We start from the raw sequence: 14,623 nt of genomic DNA on the forward strand, positions 1-14,623 counted from the left end.
TTAATGTAATTTTTTTTTATTTGAATATGCCTTGGCATGGGGCTTCCCAGGTGGCAGTGCAGGAGACAAGAGACGTGGGTTAGATTCCTGGGTCGGGAAGATTCCTTGGAGGAGGGCATGGCAACCCACTCCAGTATTCTTGCCTGGAAAATCCCCATGGACAGAGAAGCCTGGGGGGGCTTCGAGTCCATAGGGTTGCAAAGAGTCAGACACAACTGAAGTGACTCAGCACATATGTCTTGGCATGGATATTATTTCCCAAACCAGGGATCAAACCTGGGCCCTTGGCAGTGAAAGCGAGGGCCCACCAGGAAATTCCCCAGGACTGGACTACCAGGGAATTCCACAGGACTCAGGTCTTGATTACTAGAAGACTGTGAACTACACTGAAAACCTCAGAGATTATACATGCCCACTACCCTGATTTTCATAGAAGGGTTGAGTGGCCTGTACTTTTCCGAGTAGCACATCCATTATTATAAGCAACCAGGATATAGTTCAGGCTTTAGTAGCAGATGACTTCTGAAAACTGTCTGAAATAAAAAATGGGATGATAAACATTAGGTCTTATTTTCAGTGCTTGCTTTGTATTATACATTATGCTTGGGGCCTACTATGGGGTTGGCCAGGAGGTCTCACAATCACAGCTTCCTTCGCATTTAGACTTACGACAAGGCCAAATGAGATAATATAAATACATTCACAACTGAGAGGCATATCATTTAAACTTAACAGTCCATTAAGGATCACATTTAAAGGAAATCTTATAATGAACATATTAATTTTATTATTGTATTTACATTATGTTCTCTTTTCCCCAGTGAACAGTTAAAAAAAAATCTACACATGTTTAAGTACTGTCAATTTTTTAACATAGGATCCTCTAAGAGTGGTCTGTACTGTTCTGAAACTCTTAAGAGACCCTAACTGTTGAATGTATTACAGGCATTATAGATTTAATCCTTACAACTGCCATGTCAGGTAGGGTCTGTTATTATTTTAAAAATTATGGAATTTAAGTAGTGGTTGACAATCACATAGCTAATAAATAATGGCCAGGACTCAAATCTAGAACTCAGTCCACCATTTATTCACCACCATATAATGGCTGTTATATTAGCCTGACCTTTTAGTTAGGACTAATGATAATGTGATAGGTTTAAAGGCAACTCCTTAATCAGTATTTTTGTACATCCAAGTGAGTATGTCTCATCTTTCAAAGCAATCCTCATGAAGGACCCTACTTTTATTCCAGGGACACAAATGTTGCTTAGAACTCCTTTGAAACTCTTGTTCATTTATTCCACAAATACTTGGTGCCTATGAAAGGCACTTTAGCAGGGCCTGGAAATAAAATGGTGAGCAAAACCAGCAGCGGTCCCCCACCTAATGGACCCAAGAAGCCAGGATGGAGACAGAAGAAATACAAAATTGCAAATGTGACCAAGTGCTGGATGGAGGAGGCCTGTGAGGGCCTGGAGAGGACATGTAGTGGTCAAAGATTATCTTCCTTTCTGAAGATACCTTCAGATAGGGATGCTGAAGGTAAAATCTGCAGGATCATCAGGAGTTACCAAAGTAAAGGGAGAGGGAACACAGAGGGCACTGAGTGTGCAAAGACCCTGGAGACTTAAGGAGCAGGGTGGAGAAACTGTACGGGAGGCCAGATCAGGCATGGCTGTGTAGGTCTTGTAGAAGAGTTCTGAATTTGTCCTGAGAGACAGAAGACTTCAGTTAGGGATAACCTGACCAGTTCTTCATTTTAAGAGCATCGCTTTGGCTGCTTCTGCAGAGAGCTGAGTGGATGCTGGGAGACAAGAACTCTCTGCTGTGTTCCAGGATAGGGATGAGGGCACTGGGCAGACAGTACTGGTGATAGTGAAGATGGAGAAAGGGCTTGAATTCAAGGAAAAAAATTTAACAGGCAAGTTTGTTTGTAGATTCTCAATGGTAGCAAGTGAATCTGATTTTTGGAACTAATAGAAATTCAGAACCAAATCTACATAAAGCATGATGTACTTGCTTGCTCGCTCAATCTGGCTTTGATAGTTTTCTTTAGGGCTCCATAAAGGTGTTAAGCAGTGGCAGCATCATTTAAATTAATGCACAGCTGATCCCAAATGACTACTTTGAATTATATAGATTTCTTCTTCCTTAAACAAAAATAAAATTCATATATATTCTTAGGCACAGTTCTTGTCATCAACACATGATGGCACTGAAAGATATAGATGATGCTTAATTACGTAAGTGCAAAACTAGGTATAATTTAAGTGTGACAAGTCAGCCTTAAGAAATGTAGAAGAAAAAATATAAAAAATGCTTACCTAAGTCTAGGCAGAATATATTAAAAATCAACCTTTCTCTAGGTCTCGAGTAAGCCAAGTAACTTATGTGCTCACAGTGTTATCCGTAGTGACTACTTAGCCATGGGGAAAAAAAATCCTAATGGTATTTTAATTCAAAATGACTTAGTAATAAATTTGTACTGTTCCTCCTAAAAATATAGTTTAGTGGAAAAGATAATTTTAAAAAACATTTTAAATAGAAGAAATATTTATCAACTTGTATTAATTAAATGAAAATGAAGATCATTAATTTTCATAAATCAATTTATTTAGAATTACAAATATTAAGAATAAAAGATTTATGCATTTCTTAATTAAACGTAACAGTTTAGCTAAATATAAACTCTGCACTAAAGTTCTGCAGTGGCACAATACCAACAAAGAATATGGAAGCATTTTTAAACTATACAAAAATTTCAAATGGAAAATAATCTTGTTTCAGTTTTATTATACATTAACATACAAAAAGTCTCATTTTATGAGACATCTAAAAGAATCAAAGCCACTTCTACAGCTATATTTTAAACTCCAAATCTGAAAACAATTTATTATATTTTGACTTTATAATATTCTATATTAAAACAGAGAAAATTCCAAATACACACTTTTTACAAGATTAACATCTTAGGCAGGGTTTTCCTTAAAAAACCGAAAACCAAAAAAGCCCACAACCAAATACAAACCTTTTTTCTCCATTTTCTAGCACTGGCTATTATATTTGTTTTCCTTATAAAATTTTTTTTACTTTAAAAATTGTGTAACTGTTGGATTTTAACCAGTAATCTGGTTCAAAAATTGTGCAAATAAACAAAAAAATATGAAAATAGTGTGTTATCAGTCTTTTGAAAATAAATCCCATAACAATAGCACTTTTTGCCCTGAATTGATGGGAAAAGACATGCCAAATCCATTTGCTGAAATTTAGCATCTTGCAGTAATGTTTCTTTCCTGCTCCTTCATTTTCTTTCAACAGACAAACAACAAAGGTTTCTTTTATAAATTATGATAAATTAAAATATTTATTATTATAAAATGATCTATAGAACCATGTCACATTGCAAGTATATATCATATATACTTGTAAAGTCCGTATTTCCCACCTATATTCCAGTGGCTTCCTAAAAATGAGGACTTCCCATATCTCATGATGTTATCTTTTGAAGACTGACGTGGTGATCAACTAAATGAACTGGAGTTGTGATTTTCTAGATGGAATTTCCACACTGCCATGCATAATGCACAAAAGACCATGTTTCTTCATGTTCTCCACTGCAGTAGTTGTCTGCCTGGGTTGAGTTGAATTCATGCACATTAAAAAATGGTCAACATATTCTTCCATGAAATTATGTTATGTTCAGACATTTTCAGTTTAAAAATACGTGCTAATAAACATATATAACATAAGCAGTGCTACTGCAGCTGAGTAATAAAAGAAAAATAAATATAATGCTGGTCAGCAATGCTGGTTCAAGAAGCAGTAGAGTATATTAAAATGCCTTATTTGGAGATTTAAATTTTCCTTGTTTTCCAGCAGATAGGTTATTTGGTGTTGGAAGCCTATATAAAGGAAGAGAACTTCACAAAAACAATGTCCTATGCAGTTGGGATAATTAAATCTTCTATTCAGTCTCTGTTGGTGTTATTTGCTGCAAAGGCATGTAAGTTTCCCATCTGGCTCAGGCCGCTCTGAATATGTGCAACATGAATTTCTACATTATTCTGAAAGCAACTAAAGAAAGAAGAAATATGGTTAACTACTTTATCTCACAAAATTAAAAACAGTTTTTCTAAAAAGAAAAGGCTGAATTTCAGTTAGGAAATATCTAAGATAACAACCCCACATAAGTAACATATCTTCCCCTTACATTAGCCATAATTCTATTTCAGTAGTAACTGAAAGGTATGCTTGAAAGAAGCAAAGAAGCCATGGAAGTACTGGAAAGAGAGGATGGACAAATCTCTCTTTGGGGAAGACTTACTTCAAAGTTAAACCTCTATGCCAAACCCAAACCTAAATATTACATGTCTTTGACTCCTTTATATAAAAAAATCCATCTGAAAATTCTGTCAATAGACTGCATATAACATGAAAGCTCATTTACAATTTACTTAAAGGATAAAAATCATGACTACTTCATAAATATGTACAATTCTTAAAGCTTATACTGGAAATCACTATGAATTTCATATAAAAATAGAGTGTACATCTAACGAATTACCTGATATTAGAAGCATCTATTGTACTCTTGATATCATTTAGTGAATCTGTAAGTGATTTAAATTCAAAGGAATTCAGGTCGCCTCCTTCTGCTAGACACTAAAGAAAAAAAAATTTCAAAATTTAATTGTACTTCGAATACAGACAAAAACTCTGCTCTAATATACAGTTTAATTTTTTAGCACCAAATTAGCACAGTTTGTTTAGGTGTCAAAATGAAGAAAGTATTCTTAATATTTTCCCCAAAAGGTCCTCTGAAATTTACCTTAATTTGTAATAAAATAGCTGTAAGCCTGGAGATTAAGTCTGTCAGATTTTCATTTTCAACACAGGGCTGTCCTGTTGAGGAATTTGCATGCCGAACTATTTCCTGTGCTTCTTCCTCACACCTTCGTCTCATGTCTGTCGGCTGATCTGCAGGCTGGAGCCCTTGGTCTGGAGCAAGCTGAATACAGATGATTAAAACACAAGATACACACTCATAAGGCCATGATAATTTCTGTGTGTTTGTGCCCTGTTTGCAGATTAGGATTTTTTAAAAAGTAGCATTTGTATAACAAAAACAACCTCACTTTTACCTTAGAAAATTTTTCTCCTCTAACAGTATTTATTTTTTGATTTGTTTTATATTTTGGGTACCTTTTAATTTTGAGGTACTTCTAAAAAAAGAATAGAACAAAAATTTCTTGATAACCTTTTACCCAGATTCACTAACTGCTTATGGTTTACTGTGTTTGAGTTAACATTCGACCTTTCTCTGTATATAATTTTTTTTCTCTTAATTATTTGAGAATAAATAGCAAACACTGTGCCTCTTTACTCCTAAATACTTAATAACCACAGAGCAATGATCTGATCACAATCAGGAAGTTTAGCAAAGACATAATACCATTTTCTAACAGTCTATATACAGATTTCATCAACTGTCCCAATACCTAGCTATTTTTCCCCCTGAATACATCTGGTTGTCCTGTTTCTCTAGACTCCTTTACTCTGGAACAGTTCCTCAGTTTTTCATAACCTTGATAGCTTTGAAGAATATCAGCCAATTATTTTGCATAATATCCCTCAATGTGGGTTTGTCTGTTTCCTCTTGATTAGACTAAGGTAATAGGTCTTTGGCGGGAACACCACGAAAGTGATGTTGTTGTTCTCAGTTCACTGTGACTAGGAGGCATATGATGTTTATCTGCCCCACTACTGCTTATGTTATCTTTGATCACCTGGTTAAGGAAGCTATGTGCCTCCATCAGCACAGAGAGCTTCCTTGTTTTTATAGCAGCACACCGCTCCACTGTGGGATGTGCCATAAGTTATTCAGCCAATTCCCCATGTATGGGCATCTAGGTTACTTCTAATATTTTGTGACTGTCAGAAACACTGCAATGAATAATCTTGTCTTCTAACATTTAACATTTTTTTAAACTGAAGTATACATAAATATATAATATTCCAAGGATAGCCACCATCCTGACTTTTATATATATAAACAATACAGACCTATATATTATTTATTATATATATTAGTTTTTGCTGGCTTTTGAGCTTTACATAATATGAAATTATGCATTATATATTCTTTTGTGTCTGACTTTATTTGTTCAATATTTGCATGTTCTCATATGAACAAACACGTTCACATATTCATTCTTATTGCTAAGAATTCCATATTATATGATAATTTACCGATTCATTTTAGTATTGATGGGTATTTGGGTAATTTCTAATTTTTGGCTATAATGAACAGTGATGCTATATATGTTCTAGTGTTTATCTTTTGGTAAATACATGTTCATATATCTTTGATATATACACAGAAGTGGAATTGCTTGTTCTCATTTTAAAATCAATATTGTACTTCCATAAGAGCTTTGTGAAAATTAAATTTACTCCATTAGGAAATGAGTGCCACATATGGCCTTGTGTACACAATGAGATACAAAAGGACATCCACTTCTGCATGTTTTATGTCATCTTGGACAGCGTGGTTTGCACCTCTTGTGGATGGTTGCTAGTCCAGGGGGAGAACTCTATTTGCTAAGACAACACATATTGCTATGTAGGTAAATGACAATTATCAGGAAAATAAAAATAATAATGGATGGCTGAAGGAACGAGCAAAACATACTCAGAATTTAGTTAAAGGTAATCGCAGTTCATTTCCCTCAGTTCAAGTGGACTGATATCAGCAAAAATGGCAGACCTTTGGGACTCAATGATGAGGTTAGTATCATAAAAAGCTGTTTATCTCACATCACAAACAGATATGGCTGTAAATAACCCATGCTGTGCTTAGTTGCTAGGTCGTGTCTGACACTGTGAGCCCATGGACTGTAGACCACCAGGCTCCTTTACCATGGGGATTCTCTAGGCAAGAATACTGGAGTGGGTTGCCATGCCCTCTTCCAGGGGGTCTTCCCAATCTAGGAATAGAACCTCTTGTATTGCAGGTGGATTCTTTACCATCTGAACCACCAGGGAAGTCCTAGACCCATGCACTTATGGTCAATCTACAACAAAGAGGCACAAATATACAATGGAAAAAAGGTAGTATCTCTTCAGTAAATGGTGCTGGGAAAACTGGACAGCTATATGTAAAATAATGAAATAGAACATTCTCTCAGTTCAGTCGCTCAGTCGTGTCCGACTCTTTGTGACCCCATGAATCGCAGCACGCCAGGCCTCCCTGTCTATCACCAACTCCTGGAGTTCACTCAAACTCACGGCCATCAAGTTGGTGATGCCATCCAGCCATCTCATCCTCTGTTGTCCCCTTCTCCTCCTGCCCCTAATACCTCCCAGCATCAGAGTCTTTTCCAATGCGTCAACTCTTCGCATAAGGTGGCCAAAGTATTAGAGTTTCAGCTTTAGCATCATTCCTTCCAAAGAAATCCCAGGGCTGATCTCCTTCGGAATGGACTGGTTGGATCTCCTTGCAGTCCAAGGGACTCTCAAGAGTCTTCTCCAACACCACACCTCAAAAGCATCAATTCTTCGGCACTCAGCTTTCTTCACAGTCCAACTCTCACATCCATACATGGCCACTGGAAAAACCATGTCTAGATGGACCTTTGTTGGCAAAGTAATGTCTCTGCTTTCTAATATGCTGTCTAGGTTGGTCATAACTTTCCTTCCAAGGAGTAAGCGTCTTTTAATTTCATGGCTGCAATCACCACCTGCAGTGATTTTGGAGCCCCCCAAAATAAAGTCTCTCACTGTTTCCACTGTTTCCCCTTCTATTTCCCATGAAGTGATGGGACCAGATGCCATGATCTTCGTTTTCTGAATGTTGGGCTTTAAGCCAACTTTTTCACTCTCTACTTTCACTTTCATCAAGAGGCTTTTTAGTTCCTCTTCACTTTCTGCCATAAGGGTGGTGTCATCTGCCTATCTGAGGTTATTGATATTTCTCCCGGCAATCTTGAGTCCAGCTTGTGCTTCTTCCAATCCAGCGTTTCTCATGATGTACTCTGCATAGAAGTTAAATAAGCAGGGTGACAATATACAGCCTTGACGTACTCCTTTTCCTATTTCAAACCAGTCTGTTGTTCCATGTCCAGTTCTAACACTTGCTTCCTGACCTGCATATAGGTTTCTCAAGAGGCAGGTCAGGTGGTCTGGTATTCCTATCTCTTTCAGAATTTTCCACAGTTTATTGTGATCCACACAGTCAAAGGCTTTGGCATAGTCAATAAAGCAGAAATAGATGTTTTTCTGGAACTCTCTTGCTTTTTCCATGATCCAGCGGATGTTGGCAATTTGATCTCTGGTTCCTCTGCCTTTTCTAAAACCAGCTTGAACACGTGGAAGTTCATGGTTCACGTATTGCTGAAGCCTGGCTTGGAGAATTTTAAGCATTACTTTACTAGCATGTGAGATGAGTGCAATTGTGCAGTAGTTTGAGCATTTTTTGCCATTGCCTTTCTTTGGGATTGGAATGAAAACTGACCTTTTCCAGTCCTGTGGCCACTGCTGAGTTTTCCAAATTTGCTGGCATATTGAGTGCAGCACTTTCACAGCATCATCTTTCAGGATTTGAAATAGCTCAACTGGAATTCCATCACCTCCACTGGCTTTGTTCGTAGTGATGCTTTCTAAGGCCCACTTGACTTCACATTCCAGGATGTCTGGCTCTAGATGACTGATCACACCATCATGATTATCTTGGTCATGAAGATTTTTTTTGTATAGTTCTTCTGTGTATTCTTGCCACCTCTTCTTAGTATCTTGTGCTTCTGTTAGGTCCATACCATTTCTAGTCAATCTAATCACACGGACCACAGCCTTGTCTAACTCAATGAAACTAAGCCATGCCGTATGGGGCCACCTAAGATGGGTGGGTCATGGTGGAGAGGTCTGACAGAATGTGGTCCACTGGAGAAGGGAATGGCAAACCACGTCAGTATTCTTGCCTTGAGAACCCCATGAACAGTATGAAAAGGCAAAATGATAGGATACTGAAAGACAAACTCCCCAGGTCAGTAGGTGCCAATATGCTACTGGAGATCAGTGGAGAAATAACTCCAGAAAGAATCAAGGGATGGAGCCAAAGCAAAAACAATACCCAGTTGTGGATGTGAGTGATAGAAGCAAAGTCCTATGCTGTAAAGAGCAATATTGCACAGGAACCTAGAATGTTAGGTCCATCAATCAAGGCAAATTGGAAGTGGTCAAACAGGAGATGGCAAGAGTGAATGTCGACATTCTAGGAATCAGCGAACTAAAATGGACTGGAATGGGTGAATTTAATTCAGATGACCATTATATCTACTTCTGTGGGCAGGAATCCCTCAGAAGAAATGGAGTAGCCATCATGGTCAACAAAAGAGTCTGAAATGCAGTACTTGGATGCAATCTCAAAAATGACAGAATGATCTCTGTTCGTTTCCAAGGCAAATCATTCAATATCACAGTAATCCAAGTCTATGCCCCAACCAGTAACGCTGAAGAAGCTGAACGGTTCTGTGAAGACCTACAAGACCTTTTAGAACTAACACCCAAAAAAGATGTCCTTTTCATTATAGGGGACTGGAATGCAAAAGTAGGAAGTCAAGAAACACCTGGGGTAACAGGCAAATTTGGCCTTGGAATACGGAATGAAGCAGGGCAAAGGCTAATAGAATTTTGCCAAGAGAACGCACTGGTCATAGCAAACACCCTCTTCCAAAAACACAAGAGAAGACTCTACACATGGACATCACCAGATGGTCAACACCAAAATCAGACTGATTATATTCTTTGCAGCCAAAGATGGAGAAGCTCTATACAGTCAGCAAAAACAAGACCGGGAGCTGACTGTGGCTCAGATCATGCACACCTTATTGCCAAATTCAGACTTAAATTGAAGAAAGTAGGGAAAACCACTAGACCATTCAGATATGTCCTAAATCAAATTCCTTATGATTACACAGTGGAAGTGAAAAATAGATTTAAGGGACTAGATCTGATAAATAGAGTGCCTGATGAACTATGGACGGAGGTTCGTGACATTGTACAGGAGACAGGGATCAAGACCATCCCCATGGAAAAGAAATGTAAAAAAGCAAAATGGCTGTCTGGGGAGGCCTTACAAATAGCTGTGAAAAGAAAAGTGAAAAGCAAAGGAGAAAAGGAAAGATATAAGCATCTAAATGCAGAGTTCCAAAGAATAGCAAGGAGAGATAAGAAAGCCTTCCTCAGGGATTAATGCAAAGAAATAGAGGAAAACAAAACAAACAAACAAAAAAGAAATAGAGGAAAACAACAGAATGGAAAAGACTAGAGATCTCTTCAAGAAAATTAGAGATACCAAGGGAACATTTCATGCAAAGAACATTCTCTAATACCATATAAAAAATAAACTCAAAATGGATTAAAGACCTAAATGTAAGACCAGATACTAGAACACTCTTTGACATAAATCACAGCAATATTTTTTTGGATCCATCTTCTAGAGTAATGAAAACAAGAGCAAGAAAAAACAAATGGGACCTAATTAAACTTAAAAGCCTTAGCACAGCAAAGGAAACCATAAATAAAAAGACAAACTACAGAATGAGATAACATGTTTGCAAATGATGTGACCTCAAGGGATTAATTTCTGAAATAAACAAAGAGTTTATACAGCTCAATATCAAAAAAACCCAAACAACCCAATCAAAAAATGGGCAAAAGACCGAAAGAGACATTTCTCCAAAGAAGACATTCACATGGCCAACAAGTATATGAAAAGATGCTCCACACCTCTAGTTATGAGAGAAATGCAATCAAAACTACAAAAAGTTATCACCTCACATCAGTGAGAATGGCCATCATCAAAAAGTCTGCAAATAATAAATGCTGGAGAGGGTACGGAGAAAAGGAACCCTCCTACACTGATGGTAGGAGTGTAAACTGGTACAGCCAGTACAGAGAACAGTATGGAGGTTCCTTAAAAACTAAAATCAGTTACTATTATGATCTAGTAATTGCACTCATGGAAAAGATGAAAACTCTAATTCAAAAAGATACATGCACCCCAAAGTTCATAGCAACACTATTTACAATAGCCAAGACATAGAAGCAACCTAAATGTCCATCAGTAGAAGAATGGATAAAGAAGATGTGGTATAAGGAAAAAAAAAACAAACCACAGGAATATGCGGTACATATATACAATAGAATATTACTCAGCTTTAAAAAAAAGAATGAAAAATGCCATTTACAGCAAAATGGATGGACCTAGAGATTATCATACTAAGTGAAATAAGTTAGACAAAGAAAGGCAAATATCATTATGATAACACTTACTTGTAGAATATAAAAACATGGTACCAAAAAAAGGATCAAAGAGTGATACAAATAAAATTTTTTACAAAACCAAAATGGACTCTCAGAAAAGAGGACATAGAAAGGATTATCGGTGGAAAAGGGATGGGGGGAGGATAAATTAGGAATTTTGGATTAACAGATATACACTACCATATATAAAACAGATAAACAAGGTCCTACTGTATAGCATAGGCAACTATATTCAGTAATAATCTATAATGGAAAAGAATGTGAAAAAGAATACATGTCTCTGAATTACTTTGTGTACACTTGAAGCACTGTAAATCAACTGGTCTACAAATAATAAATGCTGGAGAAGGTATGGAGAAAAGGAACCCTCCTACAGTGAGTAGGAATGTAAATTGGTACAGTCAGTATGGAGAACAGTATGGATGTTCCTTAAAAACTAAAAACAGAGTTACCATTATGATCAAGTAATCCCACTCATGGAAAAGATGAAAACTCTAATTCAAAAGGATACTTTTTGAATGCTAATTCAAAAAACTCTACTTCAAAAAAAAAAAGTGGCTTTACTGGAAATATACAACCTCTAAGAATGCAAATGCTGGAGCATACTAAACTCATCACAATCATTTCATTCTTCCTTGTAAGAAACTCAAATTTTTGGTGAAACTGGTGAACCACCTTCATACATACAATTATATGTGCATAACAATAATGATAATTCACAAATAATCCTATAATGTATGTGACTGCAGTTCAAAAATCCATAGTTCTAATGTAAAGTTTATTTTTAAAATTTCTATTTATTTATTTTTTTGACTGTGCCTCACAGCCTGTGGGATTTTAGTTCCCCAAGCAGACATTGAACACAGGCCCTCAGCAGTGAAAACACTGAGTCCTAACCATTGGACCACCAGGGGATCCCCAAATGTAAAGTTTAAAAAGGAGCAATCAAAACTGTATACACAGCATGGTCATAACTTTGTGAGAAAAAGCATGTACATTAAAAAAAAAAAAAAATTAGGAAATAAACAAAAATAAAGTTTTTGTGGTAGTAGAATTAAGAGTAATTATTTTTCTGGATGTTTCTAAATTTTTAGAGAGGTATAATCATTTGTAATTCAAACAAAAAACCAACAGAATTGACAGGTCACTGTGTATAAAGCACTCTTCAATGTTGATGCTGTAAGGGAAAAAAAAGTATATAAAATATGGTTCTGCTCAAAGATCTTGGCTTAGTTTGGGTTTTCTAAGATGGGATGGTAACAGCATCAGTTTCAAGTAAGAGAGGGGTCACAGCCCCCTCAAGGGAACTTGGTACACACCACCTACCTCATAGCAGTACTGCTGAACTTTGTGCAAGACTTTGTTTAGGTCCTTGTTCAGTTGTTCAAGCTCTAAAACGATCGTTGCATATCTCCGTTGAAATTCAATGCCAATGGGCATGGAATATGATTTCTGAGAAGGAAAAAAAGTCAGATTTTGATAAGTTTTTTTTTTTAACAATGCAATTTCAACGATCTACTAGGATACAGGACTTATTCAAAATAGACAAACAGGTTAGTAAAACAGACTACGCTCAATGTTATACTGCTTATATGTGGTAATGGTATTATTGTTATTTAGGTGATTGTCTTTGTTCTTACGAGTGTCATGATGTCTGTCATTTACTTTTTAAAAAATGGAGATTGTATATATATAGAGAGAGTGTGTGTGTGCAAGACAGATTAAATGTTCAAAACTGTTGAATCTATGTATGTTTCTTATGTTTCTTAAAAATCTTTTAACTTTTTAGTAACTTTATCATTTTCAAAAATAAAAAGTTGGTAAAAAATTATATATATTCATTTGAAGTGTTCTAGTTATTTAATTGATTCTCCATTTGGACTCAATTCAGTATAGCATAATGGATAACAGTCATGCGTGCTAGAATCAGATTACATGTTCAAAACCCAACACTATTACATACTAGCTGTGTGACTTTAAGCAAGTTCCTTAATTTCTCTGTGCCTGTTTTCTCATCTGCAAACTGGGGATAAAAGAACGTCTATCTAATGAGATTATGGCAAAGGTTAAATGAAATAATATATGGTAGCATATTGCCTTCCACATAGAAAATATTCATTAAGTATTAACTGTTATTACCATTGCCATTATTTCGTATCTGCTTCCTACCAGTAAGTGTAAACGGACTTTGATTCCATTTCTTTTCCTCTCTTCATAACACCTCCAATAAATTACACTATCTGTTCCACTTCAGCTACAAATGCTGCAATGAGACTTCTTTAGTCAAGCCAAATTGAACCACACTTCTGTTTTTCACAGGATTTCTAAGAAAGCAGATCATCGTGCACTGGGGAAACAAGTACAATTAAGAAAGAAAAGTGTGCCTAGACTGGTAGGGATAAACTACTTAAACTAGTAACCAGTCACAGTGTTTTAATTGTTTGAGCTAACAGAAACCTGGCAATCATCTTGTTCAGCCTTGTCATTTTACAGATGAGAAAACTGAGGCCCAGGAAAGTTAAATGTTTTGCTCAACAGCACACACTATTAATAATGTACCAGGTACTGTTTTAAGTGTTTAAGAGAATCTCACAGAATCCTTACAACCATCCCAAGAAGGATACTATAATTATCCCCACATTACATATGGAGGAATCTGAGGTCCATGTACCACAGCCAATAAGTGGTGAGCATGCAGGATCTGAAGGTAGACTGCATCAGAATTCCTCCACCATGAGATCTGATGCAGTGAAAGAGGAGGAAGGGAAACAATGTCACAGGGAGACAAGGGAAGGGATGTCATTTAAAGATTCCATGTCTGGTTTAACTGTTGCTTCTTGACCTGCATACAGATTTCTCAGAAGGTAGGTAAGGTGGTCTGGTATTTCCATCTCTTTAAGAATTTTCCACAGTTTGTTGTGATCTACACAGTTAAAGGCTTTGGCGTAGTCAATGAAGCAAGATGTTTTTCTGGAATTCTCTTGCTTTTTCTATGATTTAGTGGATGTTGGCAATTTGATCTCTGGTTCCTCTGCCTTTTCTATATTTAACTTGAACATCTGGAAGTTGACGGTTCACCTACTATTAAAGCCTGGCTTGGAGAATTTTGAGTATTACTTTCCTAGCATGTGAGATGAGTGCAATTGTGGAATAGTTTGAAATTATTTGGCATTGCCCTTCTTTGAGATTGGAATGAAAACTGATCTTTTCCAGTCCTGTGGCCACTGCTGAATTTTGCAAATTTGCTGGCATATCGAGTGCAGCACTTTTACAGCATCATCTTTTAGGATTTGAAATA

General features: G+C 36.6%; 1 protein-coding gene across 2 annotated transcripts in view; it reads right to left on the reverse strand.

The window, feature by feature from the left end:
- Positions 1-2,594: 2,594 nt before the first annotated feature.
- The window catches only part of LIN9 (lin-9 DREAM MuvB core complex component), an 83,543-nt gene continuing 71,514 nt past the window's right edge, over positions 2,595-14,623 (reverse strand). For both annotated transcript variants that reach the window (XM_055582020.1, XM_055582019.1), the window contains 4 exons: positions 12,652-12,777; positions 4,832-5,011; positions 4,568-4,665; positions 2,595-4,077 (listed from right to left, as the gene is read on the reverse strand). In XM_055582020.1, coding sequence (XP_055437995.1) covers positions 3,972-4,077; positions 4,568-4,665; positions 4,832-5,011; positions 12,652-12,777 — 510 coding nt within the window. In that variant the 3' untranslated portion in view covers positions 2,595-3,971. The remainder of the gene's footprint in view (positions 4,078-4,567; positions 4,666-4,831; positions 5,012-12,651; positions 12,778-14,623) is intronic.

The sequence above is a fragment of the Bubalus kerabau genome, chromosome 5, assembly GCF_029407905.1.
Source record: "Bubalus kerabau isolate K-KA32 ecotype Philippines breed swamp buffalo chromosome 5, PCC_UOA_SB_1v2, whole genome shotgun sequence".
Taxonomy (NCBI): domain Eukaryota; kingdom Metazoa; phylum Chordata; class Mammalia; order Artiodactyla; family Bovidae; genus Bubalus; species Bubalus kerabau.